This window comes from Phoxinus phoxinus (genome assembly GCF_949152265.1).
Source record: "Phoxinus phoxinus genome assembly, chromosome: 21".
Classification (NCBI taxonomy): domain Eukaryota; kingdom Metazoa; phylum Chordata; class Actinopteri; order Cypriniformes; family Leuciscidae; genus Phoxinus; species Phoxinus phoxinus.
The window spans coordinates 2,170,436-2,198,094 of NC_136896.1; the positions used below are offsets into that span (position 1 = coordinate 2,170,436).

At 38.6% G+C, this 27,659-nt stretch overlaps 6 protein-coding genes and 1 long non-coding RNA gene across 17 annotated transcripts in view; 5 read left to right on the top strand and 2 right to left on the bottom strand.

The window, feature by feature from the left end:
- The first annotated feature begins 21 nt into the window (after positions 1-21).
- On the top strand, positions 22-5,799 carry LOC306989560 (dual specificity protein phosphatase 13A-like). Its single transcript, XM_079595400.1, has 3 exons — positions 22-585; positions 2,720-2,937; positions 4,520-5,799. Exons 1-3 carry the CDS (start codon positions 470-472, stop codon positions 4,711-4,713), a joined length of 528 nt encoding a protein of 175 aa, XP_079451526.1. The 5' UTR covers positions 22-469; the 3' UTR covers positions 4,714-5,799.
- Positions 5,736-22,921, bottom strand: LOC306989562. The gene is made up of 4 exons (XR_013795661.1): positions 22,786-22,921; positions 21,593-21,683; positions 9,338-9,445; positions 5,736-5,822 (listed from the first exon to the last, which is right to left on the bottom strand). It is a non-coding gene; the product is annotated as an uncharacterized lncRNA (long non-coding RNA).
- On the top strand, positions 6,243-9,624 carry LOC306989558 (dual specificity protein phosphatase 13A-like). Its single transcript, XM_079595398.1, has 3 exons — positions 6,243-6,459; positions 8,250-8,467; positions 9,276-9,624. Exons 1-3 carry the CDS (start codon positions 6,332-6,334, stop codon positions 9,485-9,487), a joined length of 558 nt encoding a protein of 185 aa, XP_079451524.1. The 5' UTR covers positions 6,243-6,331; the 3' UTR covers positions 9,488-9,624.
- Positions 11,857-17,617, top strand: LOC306989559 (dual specificity protein phosphatase 13B). The gene is made up of 4 exons (XM_079595399.1): positions 11,857-12,081; positions 12,667-12,831; positions 14,852-15,072; positions 15,564-17,617. Exons 2-4 carry the CDS (start codon positions 12,701-12,703, stop codon positions 15,764-15,766), a joined length of 555 nt encoding a protein of 184 aa, XP_079451525.1. The 5' UTR covers positions 11,857-12,081; positions 12,667-12,700; the 3' UTR covers positions 15,767-17,617.
- On the top strand, positions 18,094-22,030 carry LOC306989561 (dual specificity protein phosphatase 13B). The gene is made up of 3 exons (XM_079595401.1): positions 18,094-18,337; positions 20,064-20,281; positions 21,502-22,030. The coding sequence occupies exons 1-3, from the start codon at positions 18,138-18,140 to the stop codon at positions 21,705-21,707; spliced, it is 624 nt and encodes a 207-aa protein (XP_079451527.1). The 5' UTR covers positions 18,094-18,137; the 3' UTR covers positions 21,708-22,030.
- The window catches only part of dusp29 (dual specificity phosphatase 29), an 8,311-nt gene continuing 3,440 nt past the window's right edge, over positions 22,789-27,659 (top strand). Inside the window, exon 1 of the mRNA XM_079595397.1 lies at positions 22,789-23,058. Within this exon, the coding sequence (XP_079451523.1) occupies positions 22,898-23,058 (161 nt within the window). The 5' untranslated portion in view covers positions 22,789-22,897. The remainder of the gene's footprint in view (positions 23,059-27,659) is intronic.
- LOC306989554 (uncharacterized protein) overlaps positions 24,024-27,659 on the bottom strand; it is a 3,986-nt gene continuing 350 nt past the window's right edge. The window contains exons 3-6 of one of the 11 annotated variants that reach the window (XM_079595383.1): positions 27,095-27,618; positions 26,435-26,953; positions 25,105-26,389; positions 24,209-24,959 (exon numbers count right to left, since the gene is read on the bottom strand). In XM_079595383.1, the coding sequence (XP_079451509.1) occupies positions 24,916-24,959; positions 25,105-26,389; positions 26,435-26,953; positions 27,095-27,618 (2,372 nt within the window). In that variant the 3' untranslated portion in view covers positions 24,209-24,915. Of the gene's footprint in view, positions 27,619-27,659 lie in introns of all 11 variants that reach the window. The other 10 variants (XM_079595382.1, XM_079595391.1, XM_079595389.1 and 7 more) reach the window with 10 other exon arrangements.

Genomic DNA, 27,659 nt, shown 5'->3' on the forward strand with positions numbered 1-27,659 from the left:
GCAGATGAGGTCACTTCCGCTGGCACACACAGCGACATCTTCTGGCCAACATGTGGAATTACACCATCCTGCAGTTTTCTAATGTTCCCCTCAGAACATTTTTAGTCATCTGAACCCCTTTGACTTTAATCAATTATATTTAATTACCTATATTTGTTTATTTAAAGCACTCAGTCGTTTTCCTGCTATGTTTGGTACATGCTAAACTCACTGTTATAATGCCAGGGTGTAGTTGCTATTCAGTTGTTAGGGTGGACACTAGAGCATTGCTAAAATGGTTGCTAGGTAGAAAGTCTGGTTCAGTTTTAGATTGGCAGCTGCACCTGCTCCTGTCACTTCAGATTAACTCATATTGGACAGCGGCAGATATGATGCACATCTTACCAGAGACACACAGAAGGTGTAGCCGTGACACACACACACACACACACACACACACACACACACAGATCCACGATGAGTCCGTGTAATGGATGATGTCTGTGAAACGCCCTCCGTCAGGGAGCTGGAGAAAGTCCTGTTTGGAGGGAAGAGGAGTGGGAATCATGCGGATGAAGTCTGGCCCAACCTTTTCCTGGGCGATATGTGAGTCGCAGGGTTATTATAGTTAACTGAACTAACACTTTAATTACTTTAAATGAAATAAAGAAAGCCAAATCAACATTACACGTTTCCATTTGCCCCCGGTTTCACAGACAAGGCTTAAGCTTGTCTCAGACTAAAATGTGTGTGTGAGCAGTTTTAACTGAAAGCATATCTAAAAAAATATGTCACTGTCATTGTTTTATCTCAAGATATCACATCAGTAATGTTTTTTTTTCTTTCTAAGATGTCTTTATGTCCTAATCTAAGCCTTGTCTGTGAAACCAGCCCATTATGTAGCTACTAAAATAACTAAAACTGAAATAAATTGTATATAAACTATGTAGACATATTAAAAAAACAATAATTAATAAAAATGACTAACACACAAGAAATTTACTAAAACTTTACAAAAAACTTTACTAAAACTAAAATTTAAAATACAAAATAAAAACTAATTTTATATATATATATATTGTGTGTGATCAGTGTTTGGACATAATAGACAAGTTTTGCACATTTAAATATAATAAAATGTATATATGTATATAAACTATGTAAACATATTTAAAAAACACTAATAAAAATGACAAAAACAAGAAATTGACTAAAACTTTGCAAATTTTTTTTACTACACTTAAAATAAAAAATTCAAAAATAAAAACGAATTTAAACGATTATATATTATATATCTTGTGTGTTTTTGTATCTCAGTGAGAAATTTTGGTCATAATTTTTAAATAAAAAGTTTTGCACATTCAAATCAAATCCAAATATAGTGCCCAAAAATATAGAAAAAAAAGAGACCATAGCCACACTGTAAAAATTCCAACTTGCAAAATGTTCTTACAAATGTAAAAAAAAAAAATATATATATATATATATTTTCTTTTTTTTTTTACATTGAACAACGTTGTGCCAGTTCCCAGCATGCATTCTGTTTAAAAAATGATAATTGCTTTGCATTTACTGGCTAAATTTAAGTCACTGTTATTTAGCTGCCATATGGTTCAGAGTTCATATTTGTACCGAATTAACATTTGTTGATCATCACTACTGTATGTTCAAGATGTTTGTTGTGTGGAGGTAAACGTGCATCTCACTGCAACTTTTGCATGCGATTCATTTGCCTATCACAGACGGATCAAATGTTCTTGTTTTAAGAGGCAAATAATGTTCACATCAGCAGAATGAAAGAAGAGGATGATCTCTGCATTGCTAAACTATCTTTAGTTGCCTTGACAACAATGTTTAAGTTCAAAAGACTATACCAGCTACTCATTAGATGAACTAAAGTATTTAAGTTGACTTTAATTGGAGCACAGTTGTTGAGTTAACTTCAGTTGAATGTGATAGATTGCCTTAAAGTCCCCCTGTGGTGAAAATCCAGTTTTTAATGTAGTTTATGTGTCTATGTGGTGTTTTTAATCTGCTTTAAGACAAATCATGTGTAAGTTCATAAGTCGACAGCATTGCTGAGTATTTTCTGTTTAAAACTGCAGTGAACCAAAGACAGTCTCAAAAACACGGTTTGAAATCGCTGGTGTTTCTGACGTCACACACTACCTCGTAACCAATCAGATCAACGTGTGATCGTCCACCAGTGGATCTCTGAGTGAGTGAGTGAGTGGAGGCGGGGCTCATTTGCATATTCATAGAACCGCGTATACTAAATGAGGCAAGGGTGTCGGGTTACATTCAAGATATTTTAAGGCATGAAGACACTTTCTTCAAAGAAAAAAACATTTAAATCTCATTTTGGTGATACAATTATTGACTACAGACTTTAAGTTAGGTCAACTTTTTTTAACAGTGCATAGTTAGAAGAGGAGAGCTCATTTTCAGAAGTAATTACCTTTAATTTACAGTGTGCCTGCCTGACAAATTTTTTGCCATAATAGTTTATGCCGTAATATAGTGCCCAAAAATACTGCTGATTTTGCCATAAAATGTGGAAGGTGAATCTCACACAATAATTTCTTATTTTTCCGCAATAACACACCAAATGAATGTCTCCAAGTCAGTTGTTCTCTAGATGAGTTCGCTTTTATGGGCATCATGTGTTTATTTGCCCAGAGATCTGCGTTCTCTCAGGGCCCGTCGGACATTTCAACAGCTGTGTGTTCCTGATCTCCAGGTCTGTGGCCAACGACCGGTTCAGTCTGTGGAAGCTGGGCATCACTCGAGTCCTGAACGCCGCCCATGGGAAGATGCACTGCCAGGGCAGCCACCAGTTCTACGGGTCAAAGGTCGAGTATTACGGGGTCGCAGCAGAAGACTCGCCATCGTTCAACCTGTCGGTGTATTTCCACCCCTGCGCTGACTATATCAAGGCGGTCCTCGGTTCTCCAGGAGGTAAAACCCGCTGAGCCTCCGCTTGTGTTCATTTAAAGGCACACTATGTAAGATTTTTTGATCAAAATATCCTAAAACCACTAGAACAATGTTATTTATTTTGTTGACTTGTGTACTTGTGTGCATTATCCCAAAAGAATGTTTAAATCCAAAGAAATAAGCCGTTTTAACCAGGACACGCCTATCAATGACATCAGGGCCCGTATTTAGTCTTTACACTTTGCCCTGTCTGTATGCTTTTTGTCTTTTTTTATTTTCTTACATTGTATCTCAGTTGTTTTTAATATTGTTAAACTGTATTTTTATCAAAAAGCCCTAGTAGGGACAAGTGTCGAGAATTAGCTTTAGCTAAAAACACTATGATACATACATCGGATGACTGTTAAGTTTATCTATGTCATTGTATCTGTCCCTATTTAAATAAACTGAATTAATAAAAATCATACCCGCGTTATCCTCGATTTCCGGTTTTATTTTGTAGAAACCATAGAAAGACGCTCTAATATATTATGTGTTTTATTAGACAGGGGAGCAACTGTGGATACATTCATCGACAGAAAACGAATTGTTATACAGCTTTGTTTACATCGCGTTTTCTTGATGAGTGCGTTCACATTAGGGCTTTGACTCCAAACTTCGTTATTCGAATATAATTTGAATATTAAAAAAATAATGATATTCGAACGAATATTAGGCAGCCTTTAATAGCATTATTTTTTGTAAATGTGTTTGCTTGTAAATTTTCAATTCAGATTCGGAGGCTTTTTCCGAGGCCAGGTGAAGTTGTGAATCGCGAGCTCATTAGCAAGGCTATTATTGGTCATCTGGGGTCCTGTAGGTGACGCTAGCGTCCTGGTTAGCGCCTATATTGTATACCAAAACAATGGCCGCGATTTATTTATTTTTGATAAGAACAGTGGATAGAACCTGTCGAATGCATATTGTTTGTGTTCAATCCAGGGTCTGATTTTTAATATAATTTTTTTTTTTTTTCCTGAAAATTTCATTGCTTGTCTATTGACTGATACACTGCCCTCTGGTGGACAGAACATATACAACTTAAGTTTGATGCCAATATAGGTCTTACTAAAAGGCATTTAATGGTCAGAATATTATGAATAAATATTCTAATATATTCTAATATTAATAAACAAACAAACTTCGAATATGATTTTTGGGCAAAAGTCAAAGCCCTAGTTCCCGTAAAGACACGTGACGTCAGGATGTGTTGTAGAAAGGCCAGTCTAATCTTCCGCTCTTTTCATTGTAGTCGTGCACTCGCTGGATCCAACGGCTTTCGTAACGTTAATAAATCTTTAATACATTACTGGTCATCCATGAATATGATTCTCCACCGGCTGTAGAGGCGAAGACAACAACTCCCATGATTCAGCGAAATCAAGGTGTCATCAAGCTCCGCCTTTGTTTAGAATAAACGCCCTCTAGTGGCGAAACATTGCATAGTGTGCCTTTAAGCTGAAAAATATTTGATGCATAACATAAGGCCTCTAAATGATCAATGCAATCATATCTTTTTGCTGTGAAATTCCTTACTGATTTTCTGTTCTCTGGTGTCTTGCAGAGCGTGTTCTGGTTCACTGTGCGGTGGGAGTGAGTCGCTCGGCCTCTCTGGTTCTGGCTTATCTCATGATACACCAGAGGCTTTCCCTACTGGACGCCATTAAAACAGTGAAACTGCACCGCTGGATCTTCCCGAACCGAGGCTTTCTCAAACAGCTGCGCGCCCTTGATGCGAGTCTGCGCTGTATGAAGTGACGCTGGTCTGGAAACATCATCCGTCTGTGACTTTAATGCATTATCAACTCTCAGCACTGACAAAAATGACTCCGTGGTGAAGGAAATACTGCAGAAAAAAACTTCTGGTTTAAAGCAAGAATTTAAAAAGCACAGTATATTCTATATTAGTAAGTTTGTAGAAATGAATGCGTAAATATCAACGTTAAACCTACTCAACTTTCTGATACTGGTATGCCCATCATGCATTGGGGCATGAATAATTAAAAAGATTGCTTTTTTTCTCCACTGTTTTCCAGCTGTATGTTCACTGCGTTATCATTGCTTTTGTTGTTAGGTTTAATAACTGGCTTGTTTTGTGACATCTGGAGTTTATTTATTTACTTAAAATGACATTCACGCTCAAAAATGATCTGACGGATGTTAGCATTATTGTGTAGCAAGTACTCATATCTCTGTGATCGGGTGGGTAACACATTATTTCTATTGTATAGATATAGATATGTTGTTTACTTGGATATTCAGTGTTATATTGTCAGAGTAAAATGTGCTTGAAACTAGAAATTACTCAAACTTTAACTGGCCAGTTTTCTTTTCTTAACTTTATAACTTCATTAAGTAGATAATTTTGACTTTAAAAAAATCTGAATGTAAAAACTTGCAAAAGAAAAGTACATTTGACTTTTTGATTTTTTTTTCAGTGAGTTTTTAGAAGTAAAATCTGATGAATTACTTTAGTACTTGCAGTGAAATTAGATATTGAATTATTTAGTTGTAAATTAGATGATTAAGTGATTTATTTTATATTTAACAATACATGTACTTTTAGTGTACAATATTTTTGTAAGCATAATTCACTGAAAAACAATAAAATGTCCCTAAAAGTTTTAAATAATTGAATTTAAATAATTATTTTTTGTTTAGTTTTGTATTTTGTGTGTGTGTGTGTTATATTCGCCCACAGCTGTCAGTTTTATCTATTTAATTCCACTTTTTATTTATTTTTTACCTGGCAAATCTGAATATTAGCCTATTATATGCTTCTCCTTCACTCAATAATAATTCAATAAAAGTTCTGTCATAATTTACTCACCCTCATGTCGTTCCAAACCCGTGTGTTGGTATTTTCTCTGTGGGAAACAACAAAAGTAGATCTATAAATCTTCATTCTGCTCATTTGCATATACAACAACAGTTCATAGTGTCTGTTAATCTCCAAAAAGATCTTGTATGATTTCCAAAATGCACCGGTTTTTAAATCTGAATGCAAATGTGAAAAAGATTTCAGACCTTCGGCAAAAGATTATCATTAAATGACTTAAATTAGATACTTTATGGTTCTGTAAATGCATTTTTTAATGCATTTTTGGAGCTTGGAAGATGTGGTGATTATAAACTATGAAAGAAAACATAACAAAAAAAAAAGCATAAGCATCAGATTATCCTGAACACCTTTGCAGTCGATTAGCGGAGTGTGTGTACATGTGTGTGTGTGTACATCATGTCTCTGAGTAAGACTATCTGCACACTAAATTGGGTAACAGCTGTTGTGGCGGATCAGTCAGAGAGCCTCGAGTCCGAGCGCCGGATCATTATAAACACATCTCTTCGTCTATCTGGCGGGTAATTCAGGAAAGAAATGATGGCCTGTAAATATAGCAGGAAAGAGTATCTGTCAGTCAAGGACCTGGAGAAAGTCTTGAACTCGTGTAAGTTAAACTTGCACCAAATCGATGAGGTCTGGCCAAACCTGTACATCGGGAATGTGTGAGTACAACACCTCAATCTCTCGAGTCTCTAGAAATCATATTAATACGGTTTTAAATGTGACTGTTTTATATCAAGCTGACTTCACAAGACATGAGATGTACATTTATACAGTTGTTTGTTTTATAAAGACCCTATAAAGTTCGATTAAACTATCAAAATATGAGGACATTTTTCTTTTAAATGTTTTAAAGATGAGGGAAGAACAAAACACTAAACTTGGTTAAAGGTATTTATCTGAAAAAATTATTTTGAAAAAAAGGCGAACTACAGCTACAGGTTTTATTTTACTATGCAAAAAAAATTAATAGAAAAATTATTTAAATTAAATAAACATTAATATTTTGTTGTTGTTGTATATGTTCATAATGTAGTATATAACTGTATGACGGCCTGGCTTGCACAATTTGCATTTGATCACAAATAAAACAAATTGACTGCGCAATATAGGCTACTTACAAAATCTTTAACGCATTTTTAATCATATTTGGATAAAGAGTGAAGAAGTGAATTTTCCTATAGGCCGGTACATTACTTTTGGCCAAATTATAATATTGTGCAAAAGTTCATTTATTTCAGTAATTCAACTTAAAAGGTGAAACTAATGTATTATATAGACTCATTACATGCAAAGTGAGATATTTCAAGTCTTTATTTGTTATAATTTTGATGATTATGGCTTACAGCTTATGAAAACCTTTTCACAATATTCAAATTTTGAATTTGGGGTTTTCATAAGCTGTAAGCCATAATTGTTTACTTCAAATACTACATTCCCAAACATTTAACTTTCATAAACTGATGCATTTCTGAGTGAAACTGGATATTCAACAAGACTTAAAGTCGTCCGTCGGCAGTTGATTGGATGGTAAAAAATGGCTGTTTTATAGAATGAGGTGAAATCTTCCTTACATTCTTTAAAAAAATTAAGATTCTTTATTAATATTGATGGTTACATGAAGAACCTTTAACATCCGTGGAGCCTTTTCATTCCACAAAAGTTATAGTGATTCTTAAGATTATTCATATGTGATCCTGGACCACAAAACCAGTCACATGGGTACATTTTTTGTAAAATTGAGATTTATACATAATCTGAAAGCTGAATAAATAATCTTTCCATTGATGTGTGGTTTGTTAGGATAGGACAATATTTGGTCGAGATATGAATATTGAAAATCTGGAATCTGAGGAGCAAAAAAATGTAAACATTGAGAAAATCTCCTTTAAAGTTGTGCATTTATGTTCACGATTGTGCTGCATTCACTCACAAAAATACATGTTTTATATATTTACGGTAGGACATTTACTAAATATCTTCATGGAACATGATCTTAATATCCTCATGATTTTTTGCCTTAAAAGAAAAATGGATAATTTTGACCCATACAATGTATAGTTGCTATTGCCACAGATATACCCGTGCGGCTCCAGACTGGGTTTGAGTGACAGGGTCACATTTGTGTAACGTTTTTAAATGTTGCTACTTTTTTCTGAACATTCCAAAAAAAAAAAAGTAACGTTCTCAAAAGTAAAGTGGAATGTTCTATTAAAAGTAAAAATAGAAAGTTTAAAAACTGGATGTTTTGAACGTTCTGAAAACATTCAAAAATAACAAATGTTCTTCACACTAAGAACTGATCACTGAAAGGTTCTTTGGGGAACAAAAAATGCAACAAAAAAAAACTTTTTAAGAGAGTAAGGAAAGTAAACCAGGTCGATTTTGACTTTGATATGTGACCAGCTGCAGTTACTTCCGATGATTGTGTGTGTTATTCTGTCCCCATCAGAGGAATAGCGCAGAACCGAAACGCCCTGCAGAACCTCGGCATCACTCACATCCTGAACGCCGCTCACTCCAAGAGAGGAAGCATCGGGGACCAGAGATACTACGGCACTAGTTTTGTGTACTGCGGTATCCCCGCTGACGACTCCACACACTTTGATTTGGATGTTTACTTCAAACCGGCAGCAGATTTCATTCACAAAGCCCTCAACTCTCCTGATGGTAAGAAGTCACTGAAGAACTCACTCTCATAGTAAAACATCCGGTGCTCTACTAATTACTTTCTAAACACGTGGACCTGGACTTACAGTGTGTTATTAATCAGTGCATGTTATTCTGTCTTTATAATCTTTCATATGTGACCGTGGACCACAAAACCAGTCATATGGTTGAACTCTTCCTTACATTCTTAAAAAAAATAAAGATTATTTATTAATATTGGTTACATGAAGAACCTTTAACATCCGTGGAGCCTTTTCATTCCACAAAAAATTATAGTGATTCTTAAGATTATTCAAATGTGACCCTGGACCACAAAACCAGTCACATGGGTACATTTTTTTTCGAAATTGAGATTTATACATCATCTGAAAGCTAAATAAATAAGCTTTCCATTGATGTGTGGTTTGTTAGGATAGGACAATATTTGGTCGAGATATGAATATTGAAAATCTGGAATCTGATGCAAAAAAATGTAAACATTGAGAAAATCTCCTTTAAAGTTGTGCATTTATGTTCACGATTGTGCTGCATTCACTCACAAAAATACATGTTTTATATATTTACGGTAGGACATTTACTAAATATCTTCATGGAACATGATCTTAATATCCTCATGATTTTTGGCATAAAAGAAAAATGGATAATTTTGACCCGTACAGTGTATTGTTGCTATTGCCACAGATATACCCGTGCGGCTCCAGACTGGGTTTGTGGTTTTCTACTCTATTTCTACATTTGATTTCTCAGTTCATCACCCCTTTAAATTCATAAAGTCTGAATGTGATCAGATCTTATCTCTTCCTTACAGGAAAAGTCCTGGTGCACTGCATCATGGGAATGAGCCGCTCCTCGTCGCTAGTGCTGGCGTACCTGATGCTTTATCACGACATGCCTCTGCACACGGCCTTGCGTCGCATCGTCCAGAAACGAGCCATTTATCCCAACAGAAACTTCCTGGCTCTGCTCCTGGATCTGGACCTGCAGAGGAAGAGGAAACACAGAAGATGTGTCCTGCTGTGAACAAACAACGACAGGACCGATCACATGATGGAAATAATGATGAACGATCATAACACCACGTCCTAACCAGGCCAGAGACGGGACGAGTGATATTTCTCTCTTCCCTGAACAAGAAAACATATACACGTGAAACTAGAAAAAATTATAATATGGTGCAAAAGTTCATTTATTTCAGTAATTCAACTTAAAAGGTGAAACTAATATATTATATAGACTCATTACATGCAAACTGAGATATTTCAAGCCTTTATTTGTTATAATTTTGATGATTATGGCTTACAGCTTATTTTTCACAATATTCCAATTTTGAATTTGGGGTTTTCATAAGATCATAATCATCACAATTATAGCAAATAAAGGCTTGAAATATCTCACTTTGCATGTAATGAGTCTATATAATATATTAGTTTCACCTTTTAAGTTGAATTACTGAAATAAATGAACTTTTGCACCATATTATAATTTTTCCAGTTTCACCTGTAAATTCTATCGACCTAATTAATATGCAATAATGATGAGCTGGAATTTGGACCAATGAGATTTGACTGTGGGTGAAGCTACATAATGCAAGAATCTAGTTCAAATGAACTATCGCAGCAGTCAAAAATTGTATATATATTTATATTTATCTTAAAGGCTTGAACATGCACTTCATATGCAAATATACACTTTCAGAGAGTAATACAGAGAGATAGTAGATGAAAAGTGAAATGTTCGCGGGATTCATTTAAAGGGCCTTTAAGTAAATATACACACACTTTAAAACTCACGCTCACACACTCAACACACTACCTCTATGTACAGCGAACTCTGGACCATCACACACACACACACAGACACGCACACTTACACTTACACACACGAGCACACACAGACACGCGCACACGCACACACACAAACGCACACACCAGGACCAAAACACCACAGGATCATGCAAATGTGACATACCGTTCAGTTTTAATGTTCAGAGAAGTTTCTTCTGCTCACTAAGGCTGTATTTATTTGATAAAAAATACAGTAAAAACAGTAAATATTATTACAGTTTAAAATATAACGGTTTACTTTTTTAATATCTTTTAAAAATGTAATTTATTCCTGTGATCAAAGCTGAATGTTCAGCATCATTACTCCAGTCTTCAGTGTCACATGATCCTTCATAAGTCAGTATAATATGATGATTTGATGCTCAGGAAACATTTATGATTATTATCAATGTTGAAAACAGTGGTGCTGCTTTTTTGTGTGGAAACTGTGAAACATTTTTCAGGATTCTTTGATGAATAGAAAGTTCAAAAGAACAGCATTTATTTGAAATATAATCTTTTGTAACATTATAAATGCCTTTACTGTCACTTCCGAACAATTGCTGAATAAAAGCATTATTTTTTTCAAAATCAAACAAATCTTACGGTCCTCAATCTTTTCGACGATAGTGTGCATTGTACATTAATATATATGTTGTAAATGTCAAAATAACACGCACTCATTAATTGTTCACAATAAACCAGGAACATGTATTCAAATCTTGATTTCAAGTCGACTTTCAGAACTCTTGATAATTTACTGTCCATATTATTTCTATAGTTCGGTACACTTTGATTCTTTTATATATATATATATATATATATATATATATATTTGAATGAAATAAACAGTTTATTATAAATTAGATTAAAAAGTTTGTTGAGACAAACTTTAAGTTGGCTTGAGAAAGCCGGACCAGAAAGTTTAAAGAAGTTTTAAAAGCTTTACGTTTAAAGTAGTTTACAGTTTAAAGTAGTTAACAGTTTAAAATATAGTTTGAAGTTTAAAGTAGTTTAAAGTTTGATAGATAGATAGATAGATAGATAGATAGATAGATAGATAGATAGATAGATAGAAAGAAAGATCAACCGGGGTTGCTAGGGTGTTTCTAGTGGGTTGCTAAGGTGTTCTGAGCGGTTGCTCGGGTATTCTGGGTGGTTGCTATGGTGTTCTGGGTGGTTGATATGCTAGAGTATTTTGGGTGGTTGCTAGGGCGTTCAGGGCGGTTGCTAAGGTATTCTGGGTGGTTGCTATGGTGTTACTAGGTGATTGGTAGTTGTCACAGATGGTTACTATGGAGTTTTTATAGAGTTCTTAGCATGTTCTTGGCTTGATTTAGCACTTAACTAATCACTATTAGCATGTAGCTATTCACTGCTAGCATGTGTAGCATGTTGGATGTGCTGTGAGTCAAAAGAGCCAGCCGTCATCTCTATAAAAAGCAGCCGTGCAGCAAAGCACATGAACTCGCTTGTGTTGACTGATACTCTAGATGACGAGAACAGAGAGCGGTGTATTTTTAACTCACGCTGTGGGAATGAGGTTGTCTAATTTGAGACGCTGTCACTCGGACACAGACGAGGGCGACTGCAGTGTGTGGAAATAAGCAGAATCGTCCCTCTGTCTGTACTCGTTCAAATCAGTGTGATATTACAGAGAAGATCTGGTTTCATCCGCTCCCCGGTGCTTCTATCCTGAAGAAAGAGTGTTTAGAGCAGAGCCTGAATCAGATATATACACACACACACACACACGCGCGCGCGCCCTGACGAGCGGATCCTCAACACACTGTGAGTCTGTTTGTGATTGAAAATGTGTTTTAGATTCATTCATTAGATGCATTATCTTGAGTATATACGGCTAGTGGTGCATATGCATTGATTATAATGAGGTGTATGGATAAATATTTGATTTGCAATGTGTAAAATTGTTATTTTATCACAAGCATACTTCATTGATGCTTAAAATGGCACTTTACCTTGATTAATTATAACTTGATTATTACACAATGAGAAGAACATGAACAAAAATATATAAAGTTAGTCGTCTTTTCACCTTAAATCAAAATGACATGAGATATTAAGTCTCGTTTTCTGAAAAAAAAAAATGTCTCAAATTAATTACGTTTATACTTGAGTTTAAAGAAGAAAATAATATCTGCCAATGGGGTCAGAAAAAAAACGTAATTTAACCCTTTAAGCGGCTAACTTGATAAACTGAAGGTTGAGCCGCTGTAGTCACTTGGACTATTTTAAACATTGTCTTTACTAACTTTCTGGGCCGGCAAGTTTCAATTACAACAGAAGCCGATGGAGGAGTGAGACCGCTCTCAGATTTAATCACTAATATCTTCATTTGTGTTTCTGAAAATGAAGGAAAGCAGGACGGGCGGGTGTAAAGCCAGTCGATATGCCACGCACCGGTGCAGACGGCAGGTACGAGACGCCGAGCGCCTCTGACCTCCAGAGACTTCTGTGGGTCAAACCTGGAACCAGCGGCCATCTTGATGAGGTCAGACCTGGAATATACATCGGAGACATGTAAGAGAATCAGGAGATGATTTTTGGGGAAACTCGGTTGATGGGTTGTTTCAGTATGAGGCTAAAGAAAGAGACTGTTTAGTATACATTTAGGGCCTGTTCACATATCGCGCCGAAAAACGCGTAGAAAACGCTAGGTGCGCCGCCTTCTGCTTTTTCCAAAGCACTAGGGCGGTTGCGCTCCGGAGGAGTCTGTCGTTGCTAAGCAACCATCAGCTGCGCTCTCCGTTACAGCAAGGATAAATAATTAGAGCTTGACAAGTCATAAAGTTCAGGAAATCCCTGAACCGCGATGATGAGCTGCTCCTCCATTTTTCTGCTGAGGTTGCAACGTAAACAGAAAAAGTGAGGAAGCTGATTGGTTGGTTCTTGTCACGTGACCTATGGTGCATTTGCGGCATTCTGAAAAGTTGAGATTTATCTCGATTTATCTTAGAAAAAACGAGCGCGTCGCACCGCGAACCGCTTTAAATATGAGCGCGCATAATACATTTGAAATAACGAACTTGAGCACGCAAAAGACGTTATATGTGATCATGATTTTGAGACGCTAAGTCAGGGAATTTAAAAAAAGAGGAGATTCGATTTGAGATGATCCTTGTGCTTCACCTTTTCTACTATTTTGATTTTACCTCTAAGTTAATAATATTCATCCCTTAGTTTAAAAACAGTGTTTTTTTTATAATATTTTGAGTGCCCATGCAGTTTTGTGACCTTGTGGACGTGTAATTTTAGTGGGTAAATATCATATTCACACATGAAAATGGAAGAAAAGTAAGCCTTCATTTATTTCTTCATGATTTTGAAGAATGTGAGAATAAAAAATAAAAAAATCATTTTCTATGTTGAAATATTTACTATTTTAATGGTGTCCTGTTTTACATCTTCGTTAAAGTTATTCCATTCCATTTCAAATCTTGCTCACTCTTTTAATTTTTCTTTTAAAGGGGACATATTATGCCACTTTACAAAGTCTTGAATGTTGATTATTTTCCTCATATTCTCCATTGTTGCGGCTCCTCTCTTCCCAGTCTGCCAGTAACGCTCTGTTTACTTCCTGTCTCTATGAAGCCCCGCCTTCTGAAAAGCACACTGTGCTCTGATTGGTCGGCTGGAGGAGTGTGATGTGATTGGTCGAGCGCTTCGAGTGTGTTTGGGAAATGTCCCGCCCCTTACCATAACCGCCAGTTTAACACACTACTAACTAACTCAAGCAGGCCCCGCCCCTTTATTCTGCATATGAATTATTATAATGAGGATTAAGACTACAATGGAGGCGTTTCAGGAGTTCAGAAACACTGACACTGATATAGAGGAGAACTCCCGCTGGAGGGACTTTGAAACCTTTTTCATGCTTAACCATGTAAAGTTATAAGCATAATAGGACTCCTTAAAGGGATACTCCACCGTTTTTTTCATATTAAACTATGTTATTCCCTTAACTAATACGAGTTGATAGATATCTCTCTCGTCTCAGTGCGTGCACTTAATCGCTCTGGCGCGCGATGACACTTTGATAGCACTTAGCTTAGCCCAGTTCATTCATTAGGGACCAGACAGAGATGAAGTTAGAAGCGACCAAACACCTCCACGTTTCCCCTATTTAAATACAGTTACACGACCAAGTATGGTGACACAAAATAAAACGTGACGCTTTTCTAAGCGGGTTAATAAGGATAACTATAATGTATGGCGGAATAGCACTGGGAGCACTTCGACTCGGCGCAGTAATATCATCACTCACTTCTAACTTCTGTTTGGTCCCTATGAATGAACTGGGATAAGCTAAGTGCTATCAAAGTGTCACCGCGCGCCAGAGCGATTTAGTGCACGCACTGAGACGAGAGAGGTATGTATCAACTAGTATTAGTTAAGGGAATAACATAGTTTAATATGAAAAAAAGAAGGAGTATCCCTTTAAATTTAAGTGTGCATTACAAATGTGGCATGTTCTTGCGTTGTAAATGTGCAATAAAAAAGGTATATAATAAGTGTGCGCCTGTATGTGTATGTCATTCAGGTACGCAGCGAAGGACAAACGCATGCTACAGTCCCTGAACATTACATACGTGCTGAACGCAGCTCACGGGAAGCTCAACGTCAACACCGGAGCCAGTTACTACAAAGACACTAAAATCACATATCGTGGCGTGGAGGCGTTTGATATGCCCTCGTTTGACTTGAGCCCCTTCTTCTACTCCGCTGCCAAGTTCATCAAGAGCGCCATGAGCACCCCTGGAGGTGAGGAGAGGAAACACACTGATGGACATCCCAATACATCAGCTAAACAAATGCAGAATTCACTGTAAAATTGAATTATATATTTGACATTAAGTTTTTAGGACCATCAAGATGTTTTGCATCATGATATTACTTTCATGGGTCATTTTAAGTTTAACTATCAAGCAATGCACAATGGCAATTTGCAATAATTATATTTGACATTGGACCATTAAGATTTTTTGCATAATGATATTATTTTATGTTTACCTATTTTTTTATTTTTTTTTATTATGGCTCTGAGAGTTTGAGGGATGAACATGTGCTTAATAGACAACTACCTTATTTTTTTTCTTTATGCAAAATATATATAAAAATAAATAAATCGAATTTTCATCTTTTTTCTTTTGATTTGTGGGTGAAATATGATCAGGACATGTTTTTGTAAAAATTCGGAATTCGTAAACTTTTTTCGTTTGTAAACATTTCTATTTTTTATTTATTTTTCCTAGGAAAGGTGCTTGTGCACTGTGCAATGGGCCTGAGCCGCTCATCGTCGCTGGTATTGGCGTATCTGATGATCCACGAGGACATGACGCTGGTGGAAGCCATTAAAGCCGTCGCACTACACAGGAATATCTGCCCGAACTCCGGCTTCCTGGAACAACTGCGAGAACTGGACAAAAAACTGCACTTCCAGAGCGCTGTCCTCTAACACTGGACCAACACATGCACTTCATGTTTGCTGATCAGAAATACACTACAATAGGAACCAGGCCTGGACTGATAATCTGACTGATGGACTGAAGGGGAGGGACTTAGGCTCTCTATTGCATTTGTCAAAAAAAGTCAGCGTTCGTTTTAGTTTTTTTTCTGACAGACCGGCCCATGAAACATGTAGATCAGCGGCCCATTGGTTCTTTTCTTGATTGACACTGGGCTGACCCAATCACATCTTTAAACATTCTCCCTTTCAGCGAGCGTGCAGTGTCAGTGTGTATCTGAGAGTGTCAGTGTGTATCTGTCAACATAGTCTAAAAGAGGTTTGTATTTTTCTTTCATTTGCACACTGAATATGGGTTGGAGCTTTTAATTTTGAACTCTCAAAGTGTGCCAGATTAATGAATTTAACATTAAAATGCAAAAAAAATTATTATATGGGTTAGTTTCAGAAATTTTCTAGGGGGGTTATGCCCCCAACCCCCCTAGAAGGCCCGATGTCCACCCACCACAGTTTTACCAAAAATCCTGTGGGAAACACTGGTATTTCTATGCCATTGCAGCTTGTTTTTTGAATTCATCACTGTGGAGTATAGTTCAATTCGCCTTTGGCTAAGCCACACCCTAGAATGTAGATTGACCAATCACAGCGCAGCCAAGAACGAGCTCCACAGCGGTCCGACACTTTTTCACAGCGCTCCATTGACTTTAACACCGGCGTCTCATATTGTTGGTCTCGGCAGGCTATTACCGTCGTAGTTTTATCATAAATATGGTTAAGCGTTGTGTCTGGGGCATTTGTAACACAGATACACGTTTCCCAGAGAGGTTGGAGGGGGGTGTCCGTTTTTTTTCCCTTCCCAAAACCGAAGTCAAATCCTGACAAGTGTCGTCTCTGGATTAAACTGTGTGGACGTCCTCAGTCAGCGAAACCCCTCAAGATCAACAACACACTTTTGTGTTTTAACCTTACTGTGAAGTTACACTAGTTAGACAGTTTTAGGCTGTTTAGGTTATGATTTCGGTTCTCTACATTAATTGTTGATACGCTAGCACACGCTGCTAATAAATACAACTTTATACTCGCGTAGTCCGTTTGCTTTGTAATAACGATTATAGAAGTGAAGAGACCGACCCAGCTTTGCATGAACAGTGTTTCTCTTGATATTGTGAGTCCCAGCCTCCGTCTACATTAGTAGGATATGCGGTGGTTCATTTTTTGACTGTGACCGTTATGCTTTTTGCCTCTATTTGGATCTTGTTGTTGCTTGCGTTTATGTCTTGAATATAGCCTTCGAACACACACTGCAGCCCCTTTGCCTACTTCTATCGGACACTTTATTTGCTGCTTTATAAAAGTTTGATAAAATTTCAGCAGGAAGAGCCGTCACAGCATAAGCCATGTTGATACCAAACCAGAACCCAGATGAAGTTGACGGACGTAGCAACAGTAACTAAGGGGGGGCGGGGCTTAGCCAAAGGTGAATTGTATTAATAAATGACAATTTTGTACTTATTTCACCTGTTAACTCTCACTCGGTCCTACTTACTCAGTACATGGCATTAGTGTTTTTTAAGGAATAGGAGTTGGTATACATATTCAAGGGCGTGCAAAGATGGCTGGTGCTTATGATCCTATGCAGTGGGCCGGTCTGGGCCACAATGCCAGGGTCGATTTTTTGTCCCCGTCCAGCCCTGTTAAGTACGGTAACAGAGCTATTGACATGCAGAAAGATACTCATCAGTTATTATAACAATTCCTTGACAGAAATGCATGCTTCAGAAATTGCCTTATGGAATTACATGATTGAACAGGATTTAATTTCTCAATTAAAATGTATTTTTTTGTTGTGATCGAAATATATTCGATTCCTGCTTAATCTTCAGAGTCACTATAAAGTAATAGATTCACAGGTTAACACTGTAGTGCTTTCCAAACAACAAATGGGAGGAAAAGGGTTGAAAAACTAATTCATGACATAAGTGAGTCCAAAAGGAATATACTTCATAATTAAAGGTTATGCAGATAATGAGTTCATAAAAATATGTAATATATTGAAATGTGAATATATATGCATATATTTAATAAATATACAAGTCATCCTGTAATCAAACTTCTTTGTAATTTGGATTTCATGATGGCTTTAATATATTTGACCAAATATACGTTATTAAAATAACAAATTTAATATGTAAACCATCTACCGAAGTGAACTTCAATTCAAAGATCATCTCAAAGATTCTCAGCTGTCCGTCTGTTAGTGTCTCTCATCTATATTTACCACTTTGACACGCAAAGAGGCCAAAATAGAGACACGTATCACTTTCTGCATCACACAATCACACACAAACGCGGCTCTACGTGGATGACGGCGCTGGCAGAAGAACCAAGAGTTCAGAGAAACACAACGTACGTACATCAAGCGTTTTTATTTCAAAGTATGAGCACACAGGGTGTTGGATACGAGACTCCGCCCATCTGTGACCTTTTGACCCTCCTGCTAAAGAGCCGACGACCCTCCGGCGCCTATAATGAAGTCTGGCCTAACATCTACATCAGTGATGCGTACGTATTATACCACAAGACACTTTTAATCTTTTGAGGTTCATTATGTTCATTATGGCAGTCGGTTCAATTCTTTCCTAATCTAGTTGTCTAATAATCCTGGCACTGTATGTTATGAATATTGTTAGCTCCTTGATAAATTGCTTTTGTTCCTTTTCTGTAAGTTACTTCGGTTAAAAGCGTCTGCTAAATGCATTGATGCAAATAATGTTTTCCACTTATAAATAGTTTGACAAGAAGTGTTTTTTGACATGCATTACAAAACCTTTTAAATGACACCGGAATATCAGTGGGAATAAAATAATACAAATATATTCTAAGAACGTTTTGCTAACGTTATTTTTGAATGTTTTCAGAACGTTCAAAACATCCAGTTTTTTAACATTCTATTTTTACTTTTAATAGAACATTCCACTTTACTTTTGAGAACGTTACTTTGTTTTTTGTTTTTTTGGAATGTTCAGAAAAAAGCAGCAACATTTAAAAACGTTACACATATGTGACCCTGTCATTCAAACCCAGTCTGGAGCCGCACGGGTATATCTGTGGCAATAGCAACTATACATTGTATGGGTCAAAATTATCCATTTTTCTTTTATGCCAAAAATCATGAGGATATTAAGATCATGTTCCATGAAGATATTTAGTAAATGTCCTACCGTAAATATATAAAACAAGTATTTTTGTGAGTGAATGCAGCACAATCGTGAACATAAATGCACAACTTTAAAGGAGATTTTCTTAATGTTTACATTTTTTTGCTCCCTCAGATTCCAGATTTTCAATAGTTGTATCTCGACCAAATATTGTCCAATCCTAACAAACCACACATCAATGGAGAGATTATTTATTCAGTTTTCAGATTATGTATAAATCTCAATTTTGAAAAATTGACCCATGTGACTGGTTTTGTGGTCCAGGGTCACATATGTCATTTCAGAATAAGCACATTCCATGAACAATGTAGCCTATAAAAAAATTTTTTGTACTACATTACTAAAGACCAGATAAATGTGAACAATCATTCTAGTTACGTTATTGGAAGAATGTTTGTTCATTACTTTTTAGTCAACGTTCTGAGATTGTTCTCTGTTGATAACAGTAATCCATATGACTCGTGCACTATTTATACAGTATATATTGTGCAAAAGTTAATTTATTTCAGTAATTAATATTTCAGGTGAAACTAATATATCATATAGACTCATTATATGCAAAGTGAGATATTTCAAGAATTTATTTGTTATAATTTTGATGATTATGGCTTACAGATTATGAAAACCTTTTCACAATATTCTAATTTTGAATTTGGGGTTTTCATAAGCTGTAAGCCATAATCATCAAAATTATAACAAATAAAGGCTTGAAATATCTCACTTTGCATGTAATGTGTCTATATAATATATTAGTTTCACCTTTTAAGTTGAATTACTGAACTTTTGCACAATATTCTAATTTTTTAAGTCTTCTGAAGTATTTCAAACATGATAACTTGGGGTAAAGAACAGATTTAGCCATCGTTTGCTGTTATTTTTATCTTTGCAATAGTGCAAAAATGTCCTTCATGTTTGTATTCAGTTCAGAAATGTCTCTTTTAAATGTATAGCGCCAGGTTTGACATGATTGACCACAAATGCAGTTCTCACGCATCACATGACCGATATTGTTGAGTCAAGCTTGATTTGAGAGCTACTGCAGGAAATTAACTCTTGAGTGATTCTCTCAGGCCAACAGCAAGAGACAAGACGCTTCTACACCGTCTAGGAATCAGTCACATCGTCAACGCTGCGCACGGACCCGCTCACATCGACACTGGAGCTGACTTCTACTCGGGCGAGAGCGTAGAGTATCACGGCGTGGAGGCACCAGACAACAGAGACTTCGACATCACACCGTTTCTCTACCCCACAGCCCGTTTCATTCATAAAGCTCTGTCCCAGCAAAGTAATGCATTGTGCACTTTTAAACTTAGAGTTTGCATTGTGTACACACACACACAGAGCATGCTTCTGTGATATTTACTAACGTGTTGGGAGATATAATGCATTTAAAGGATTAGTTCACTTCAGAGTTAAAATTTCCTGATAATTTATTCACCCCCACGTCATCCAAAATGTACATGTTTTTCTTTCTTCAGTCGAAAAGAAATTAAGGTTTTTGAGGAAACAAACATTCCAGGATTTTTCTCCATCTAGTGACTTCAATGGGGTCCAAGTTGCAGTTTCAGCTTCAAAGTCTCTACACGATCCCAGCCGAGGAATAAGGGTCTTATCAAACAAAAGCATCTGTCATCTTCTGAAAAAAAAAGTATTTTCCGGACTATAAGTCACACTTTTTTTCATAGTTTGACTGGTCCTGCGACTTATAGTCAGGTGCGACTTATATATCAAAATTAATTCATACTGACTAATATGAACCAAGAGAAAACGCTCTAGTTAGCGGAGTTGTTCAGAAGCGACACAGAGGAAGAACTCAATGTTGTGGAATGAGATCGGGAGCTTGGTGAACTTGCTGACCGGTAACTTGTTGGACTCGCTGGCTAATGTTAGTTTAGTCTATTCAGCCTCCCAGGTATATGTTCTTTATGCTGTTGTGCAGCTGAATAACTGTTAATGTGTTACGCTAACATACCGGACACCTGTTCAGCCTGTTGTTCTGTGTGCTGTTGTGGAGCTGAATAACTTGCCTTTCCAGATTAAATGTCTGTTCTTGGTCTTGGATTTTGTGAAATAAATGTCTAAATAAATGCGACTTATAGTCCAGTGCGACTTATATATGTTTTTTTCCTCTTCATGACGCATTTTTTGACTGATGCGACTTATACTCCGGAAAATACGGTATATACTTTTTAACCACAAATGCTCATCTTGCATGTCCATGACTTCACACATTACGTAATCACGTTGGAAAGGTCAGGCGGGTCAATTATCAGGAAATTTTAATTCTGAAGTGAACTAATCCTGTAAACTGACTATTTACTTCCCGAATACACATTGGGTCGTGTTGTAAATCATTCATCGGTGACTTTAATACAGTGCTTTACTTGAATACAAAGTAAAATGGCTTGCATGCGAATAGTGTTTCACGTTCGTGACTCTACAGGCGTCTTTGAGATTTGTTTGAAATAATCATGATGTGTGATGGTGGTTTTATGTGTTTTTCAGGAGCGGGGAAGGTCTTGGTTCATTGTGCCAGAGGAGTGAGTCGTTCAGCAACGTTAGTGTTGGCGTATCTGATGATATACGAAAAACTCACCATCGCAGAAGCCATTGATTCGGTTCGCTCCCACCGGAACATTCTTCCCAACGCCGGATTCCTTCAACAGCTCCGTCAGCTGGACTCAAACCTCAGGAGAGATGGGATAGATTAGAATAAACTAACAGGCAACTGTGTTCACTAATTAAACAAATTGTAAATAAATCATAGAATTGAAGATTACAATATAATGTCACCTTGACGTCAATTTGACATCAACAAATAGTCAAGATTTTGACCACCATGTATATGAATATGCATATTTTAATTAGATTTTGTAATAATTTCCTTGTGGTTGTAAAGAGGCCCAACAATTAAAGGTATATCAATCTGACATGTTTTTTTCTGGTGCCTACATCTCAGGTCAATATCATTGACATTAAATCGATGTTGATTTGATGTCAGGAAATAAGACGTCAAATTGATGTGAAATTTGTCAAAACAACGTCTGATATGTTTGGAAAAGTATATTTATTACTCATTGTAAATCAATGCGACTCATTTTCAACATCTAAAAGACCTAGACTGAATGATCTTGAAAGTTGTAGGCCTATAGGTCTATATTTTGCATGTGTGTTTTTATTTGTTTAAATCTTTAGGTCACGTTTAAAATGACAGCAGACACTATAATTGCATATACTATAAAAGGTCAATTTAATCTGATATCGAAGCTTGATATTGAATAATACCAAAATAGCATTAAAATTACACCAACATCATGACATCTTGACGTCAAATAAATGTTGAATTAACATCAACCAAAGCATGACATCAAAATAGCAGAGGTCAAAATCTTGACAAAATTGACATCGACACTTTGTCGTCATTATGACTTTCCTTTTTTACCTATTTCATGACGTGATTTTGACATCAATGCTGATAAATTGACAAATGCCCACTGGGAAGTGAACAGGAAAGATATGGTTTTAAGGAAAATAATCCTAAATCATGATGCTTGGTTTCAGTTTTCTGCATTCATTTGGGTTCAATGTGTGGTGTTCAGTTATGACAGTATTGTATTGGGTAAATCTTTCAGAGAAGTGTGTAAATGTGTAACACACACTCACTCACACTCACTCTCTCACACACACACACACACACACACGTGTGTGTTTTGGGGTTCAGCCCTCTCTAGTGAGAGAAAGAGAGGGAATTCAGACCTCTAAAAATAACCCCGAATTTAACACACCCACCTCCGGCCTGTAGTCAGGCCACAGCAGTCGACTCAACTCAGCACCTCTCAAACCAACTCGACCACAAAAATACATGTGTTTTATGCTGTTTTAATCGAATCCGCGGTTGAAAATGACCTCACGGAGGAAGTTTGGTGTGAAGTCGGAGGTGAGTGAAGTGAAAGAGGAATATGTGACACCAAACGGATACGAGCTGGAGAAACACCTCACGCACGGCAGCGTCGCCTACACACACGTCAATGAGGTCTGGCCCAACGTCTACATCGGAAACGAGTGAGTCGTTTCATTTGACTAACCCTTTTGTGATGCTAACGATGCAGGAGCAACATTTATCCAATTAAGTCTACTGACGTACTAAACACTGACCCAGAAATGTGTGGTAGATACCAGAGTCAAATTTGAGACCCGTAACTAGCGTTCATTAACGGCTGTCAACGGTCGTTCTGTTAAGGCGCGCTTTTAAAGAGACAGTTCACCCAAAAATAAACTTACGTCATCACACTACGTCCAGATTGGATTCTGCATGATGATCAAAACAGATGGAGTAGATCGGGTCCATCAACACCCCTAAAACTTCAGTCATTAACCCTTCCTGGGCCAACATTTCATTCTGTAACTTTAGGCAGTTATTTTACATTTGCCCAAGCAATCTTCTATCACTTGTTACTGAAGGGTTAATGTTTCCTTGGCTTTGAATTGCTTGGTTGGAGACATTTAATATTCAACAATAATATTGATCTGCCTTACACTCAAAGTAATCTCACTAAATTAACTAAGAATGAACATGTAACCCAAAAAAGATGCAAATGAGTTTAATGGAAATGTTAATATCATGTTCAACCAACACATCAATTTTGTGTTCAAATAACATGATAAAGGTTGGTTGACTTAACTTGGTTTGTTTAGATGGAATATATGTGGCATGATTAAATCATATTCATCCAATTAATATTTTTTTTGAGTATACCTAAGGTGGACGATGACGCAATTTTCTTCTAGAAACAAACTTTGTATTATTTTCATGTTATCACTGTGAAGCTGCTTTGATACAATCTGCATTGTAAAAAGCACTATATAAATAAAGGTGACTTGACTGTGGCTTCTTTACCCCGGTTTTAATCGGGAGATTATGTACTCTTTCCAAGATGTGTTATAGCGCCCCTACCGTGAAAACATGGCTGGCTGGAAAATTCAGTCAATGGAGGGGAAAGAGTGAAGTAGATTTCATATAAATTTTTATGTATACTAGCATTGGACTACAAACAATTCAGATACTCAGAATTAGCAAACATAAATTCTCTAAAAATCAATTGTTTATGAAATAGTGAACAAGCAGCCAAGAATAGTTTTCAGTACATCTTGATCAAAAATGTTGTACAAGTATAGGCTAAATAGACTTTTCTGTAAGCATGTCAAGTATACTTAAGTGTAATTTTTCTTAGTTTTCAAAGTAGATAAAGTATATTTATTTAAAAAATATATAGTTTCGGTTTACTTTGTTTAAAAGGTATACTAATAGCACACTTGAACTGTTGGAAGGGTGACATGCTTCACATTATGTTAATGCATTGGGTCAGTTGGTCATTCAAGGCCATTTAAACAGTCTACCACATGAGCGTTAACACTAAGCAATCTAGTCAAATGCATTCAACTAGTTGTTGAAAGTGGATAAGCTCAACTTTTACACCTGTTTTTATCATAAACTTTTGATCTGATCAACCAAAACTCATCTCCAGGTGTAAACGTAGGAGAGAACAAAGCAGATTGTTAAACAAAGATGAGGACATGCTAATGCAGTACAAACAATACTAAAACGGGCAGTAGACATTGATTACAGGGGAGTTTATTTTTTTTTCAAACACTGAAGAAAACAAGGCAAAGTATGCAGCTATGACTTCACTTGATGCAACAACCTCAACATGCCTGGAGATAAATGCTTATCTTGAGTAGTTTGAGAGTGTAGAGGTGCTGGATATTGAAAGCCAGGCTGGACAGACTGCATCAGACTAATAGGTTGAAGTGGTATTTTACTGGGTTGCCGGGACACAGACTGGTACTGGGCTTGTGCTGATTGCAGACCACTGGGCCGGGACAGAGACTGGTAGCTGGCTTGGCCTGATTGCAGACCGCTTAGCTGGTCCACAGACTGGTAACGTACCTGGGCAGACTGCAGACTGCTGGGCTGGGACAGAGACTGGTAATGGGCTTGGCCTGATTGCAGACCGCTTAGCTGGTCCACAGACTGGTAACGTACCTGGGCAGACTGCAGGGCACTGGGCTGGTCCACAGACTGGTAACGTGCTTGTGCTGACTGCAGACTGCTGGGCTGGGACAGAGACTGGTAACGGGCTTGTGCTGACTGCAGACTGCTGGGCTGGGACAGAGACTGGTAATGGGCTTGGCCTGATTGCAGACCACTTAGCTGGTCCACAGACTGGTAACGGGCTTGTGCTGACTGCAGACTGCTGGGCTGGGACAGAGACTGGTAACGGGCTTGTGCTGACTGCAGACTGCTGGGCTGGGACAGAGACTGGTAATGGGCTTGGCCTGATTGCAGACCGCTTAGCTGGTCCACAGACTGGTAACGTGCTTGTGCTGACTGCAGACTGCTGGGCTGGGACAGAGACTGGTAACGGGCTTGTGCTGACTGCAGACTGCTGGGCTGGGACAGAGACTGGTAATGGGCTTGGCCTGATTGCAGACCACTTAGCTGGTCCACAGACTGGTAACGGGCTTGTGCTGACTGCAGACTGCTGGGCTGGGACAGAGACTGGTAACGGGCTTGTGCTGACTGCAGACTGCTGGGCTGGGACAGAGACTGGTAACGGGCTTGTGCTGACTGCAGACCACTGGGCCGGGATGACTGTAGGCCACTGGGCTGGTCCACAGACTGGTAACGGGCTTGTGCTGACTGCAGACTGCTGGGCTGGGACAGAGACTGGTAACGGGCTTGTGCTGACTGCAGACTGCTGGGCTGGGACTGAGACTGGTAACGGGCTTGTGCGGACTGCAGACCGCTGGGCTGGGACTGAGACTGGTAACGGGCTTGGGCTGACTGCAGACTGCTGGGCTGGGACAGAGACTGGTAACGGGCTTGTGCTGACTGCAGACTGCTGGGCTGGGACTGAGACTGGTAGCGGGCTTGGCCTGATTGCAGACCACTTAGCTGGTCCACAGACTGGTAACGGGCTTGTGCTGACTGCAGACTGCTGGGCTGGGACAGAGACTGGTAACGGGCTTGTGCTGACTGCAGACTGCTGGGCTGGGACTGAGACTGGTAACGGGCTTGTGCTGACTGCAGACTGCTGGGCTGGGACTGAGACTGGTAACGGGCTTGGGCTGACTGCACACTGCTGGGCTGGGACAGAGACTGGTAACGGGCTGATTGCAGACCGCTTAGCTGGTCCACAGACTGGTAACGGGCTTGCGCTGACTGCAGACTGCTGGGCTGGTCCACAGACTGGTAACGGGCTTGTGCTGACTGCAGACTGCTGGGCTGGGACAGAGATTGGTAACGGGCTTGGGCTGACTGCAGACTGCTGGGCTGGGACAGAGACTGGTAACGGGCTTGTGCTGACTGCAGACTGCTGGGCTGGGACAGAGACTGGTAGCTGGTTTGGCCTGATTGCAGACCACTTAGCTGGTCCACAGACTGGTAACGGACTTGTGCTGACTGCAGACTGCTGGGCAAGAACAGAGACTGGTATCTGGCTTGGCTTGAATGCAGACTGCTTGGCTGGGACACAGACTGGTAGCGGGCCTGTCCTGGATGTTGGCCACTAGGCCAGACCACAGACTGGTATCTAGCTTGAGCCAGCTGCAGACCAATGGGCCAGTTGACTGATTGAGAGCCAGTTTGTGTAGGTTTTTGGAAACCAGATTGTGAGCTGGCTTGTGCTGGTTGTTGGATGCCAGACGGTTCCACAGACTGTGAACTGGCTTGGGATGACAGCAGGCTACCTGACAGTTCAACAGATTGTGAGCTGGCTTCTGATGGTTGTTGGATGCCAGACTGGTCCACAGACTGTGAGCTGGCTTGAGCTGGTTGTTGGATGCCAGACTGGTCCACAGACTGTGAGCTGGCTTGGGATGGTTGTTGGATGCCAAACTGGTCCACAGACTGGGAACTCGCTTCTGATGGTTGTTGGATACCAGACTGGTCCACAGACTGTGAGCTGGCTTGGGATGGTTGTTGGATGCCAGACTGGTCCACAGACTGTGAACTGGCTTGGGCTGACAGCAGGCTACCTGACAGCTCAACATATTGTGAGCTGGCTTGGGATGGTTGTTGGATACCAGACTGGTCCACAGACTGTGAGCTGGCTTGGGATGGTTGTTGGATGCCAGACTGGTCCACAGACTGTGAACTGGCTTGGGCTGACAGCAGGCTACCTGACAGCTCAACATATTGTGAGCTGGCTTGGGATGGTTGTTGGATTCCAGACTGGTTGAGCTGTGTTTGCTCAGGTAGAGACTCAATGCGCATACTTGAACCCATTGCAGTGGTCACAGAACCAGAAACAAGACTGCCACTACCAGCTGAAGATATCAGAGATCCTTGAAGTTGACTACTAGCATCAGAGTCAGAACCAGGCTTATATTCATTAGTCACTGGTCCAAAACCAGATAAGCCATTTTGAGGACTATAGCTTACACTGCTATACACACCCTTAACTTGTGTAGCACTGTAAGTGTTACTCCTTGGTCTTTGAGGACTGATGGGATTTGATGCATCAGCACCATACCAGCTGTAGGAACTTCGCGGCTTCACATCCTGCATGGGGAAAGCAGCCTCATAGTATACAGGATAACCACTCCTGACAAATCCACCAACTAGAAGAAAATAAAAAGGGAAAGAAAGAATCAAACAGACA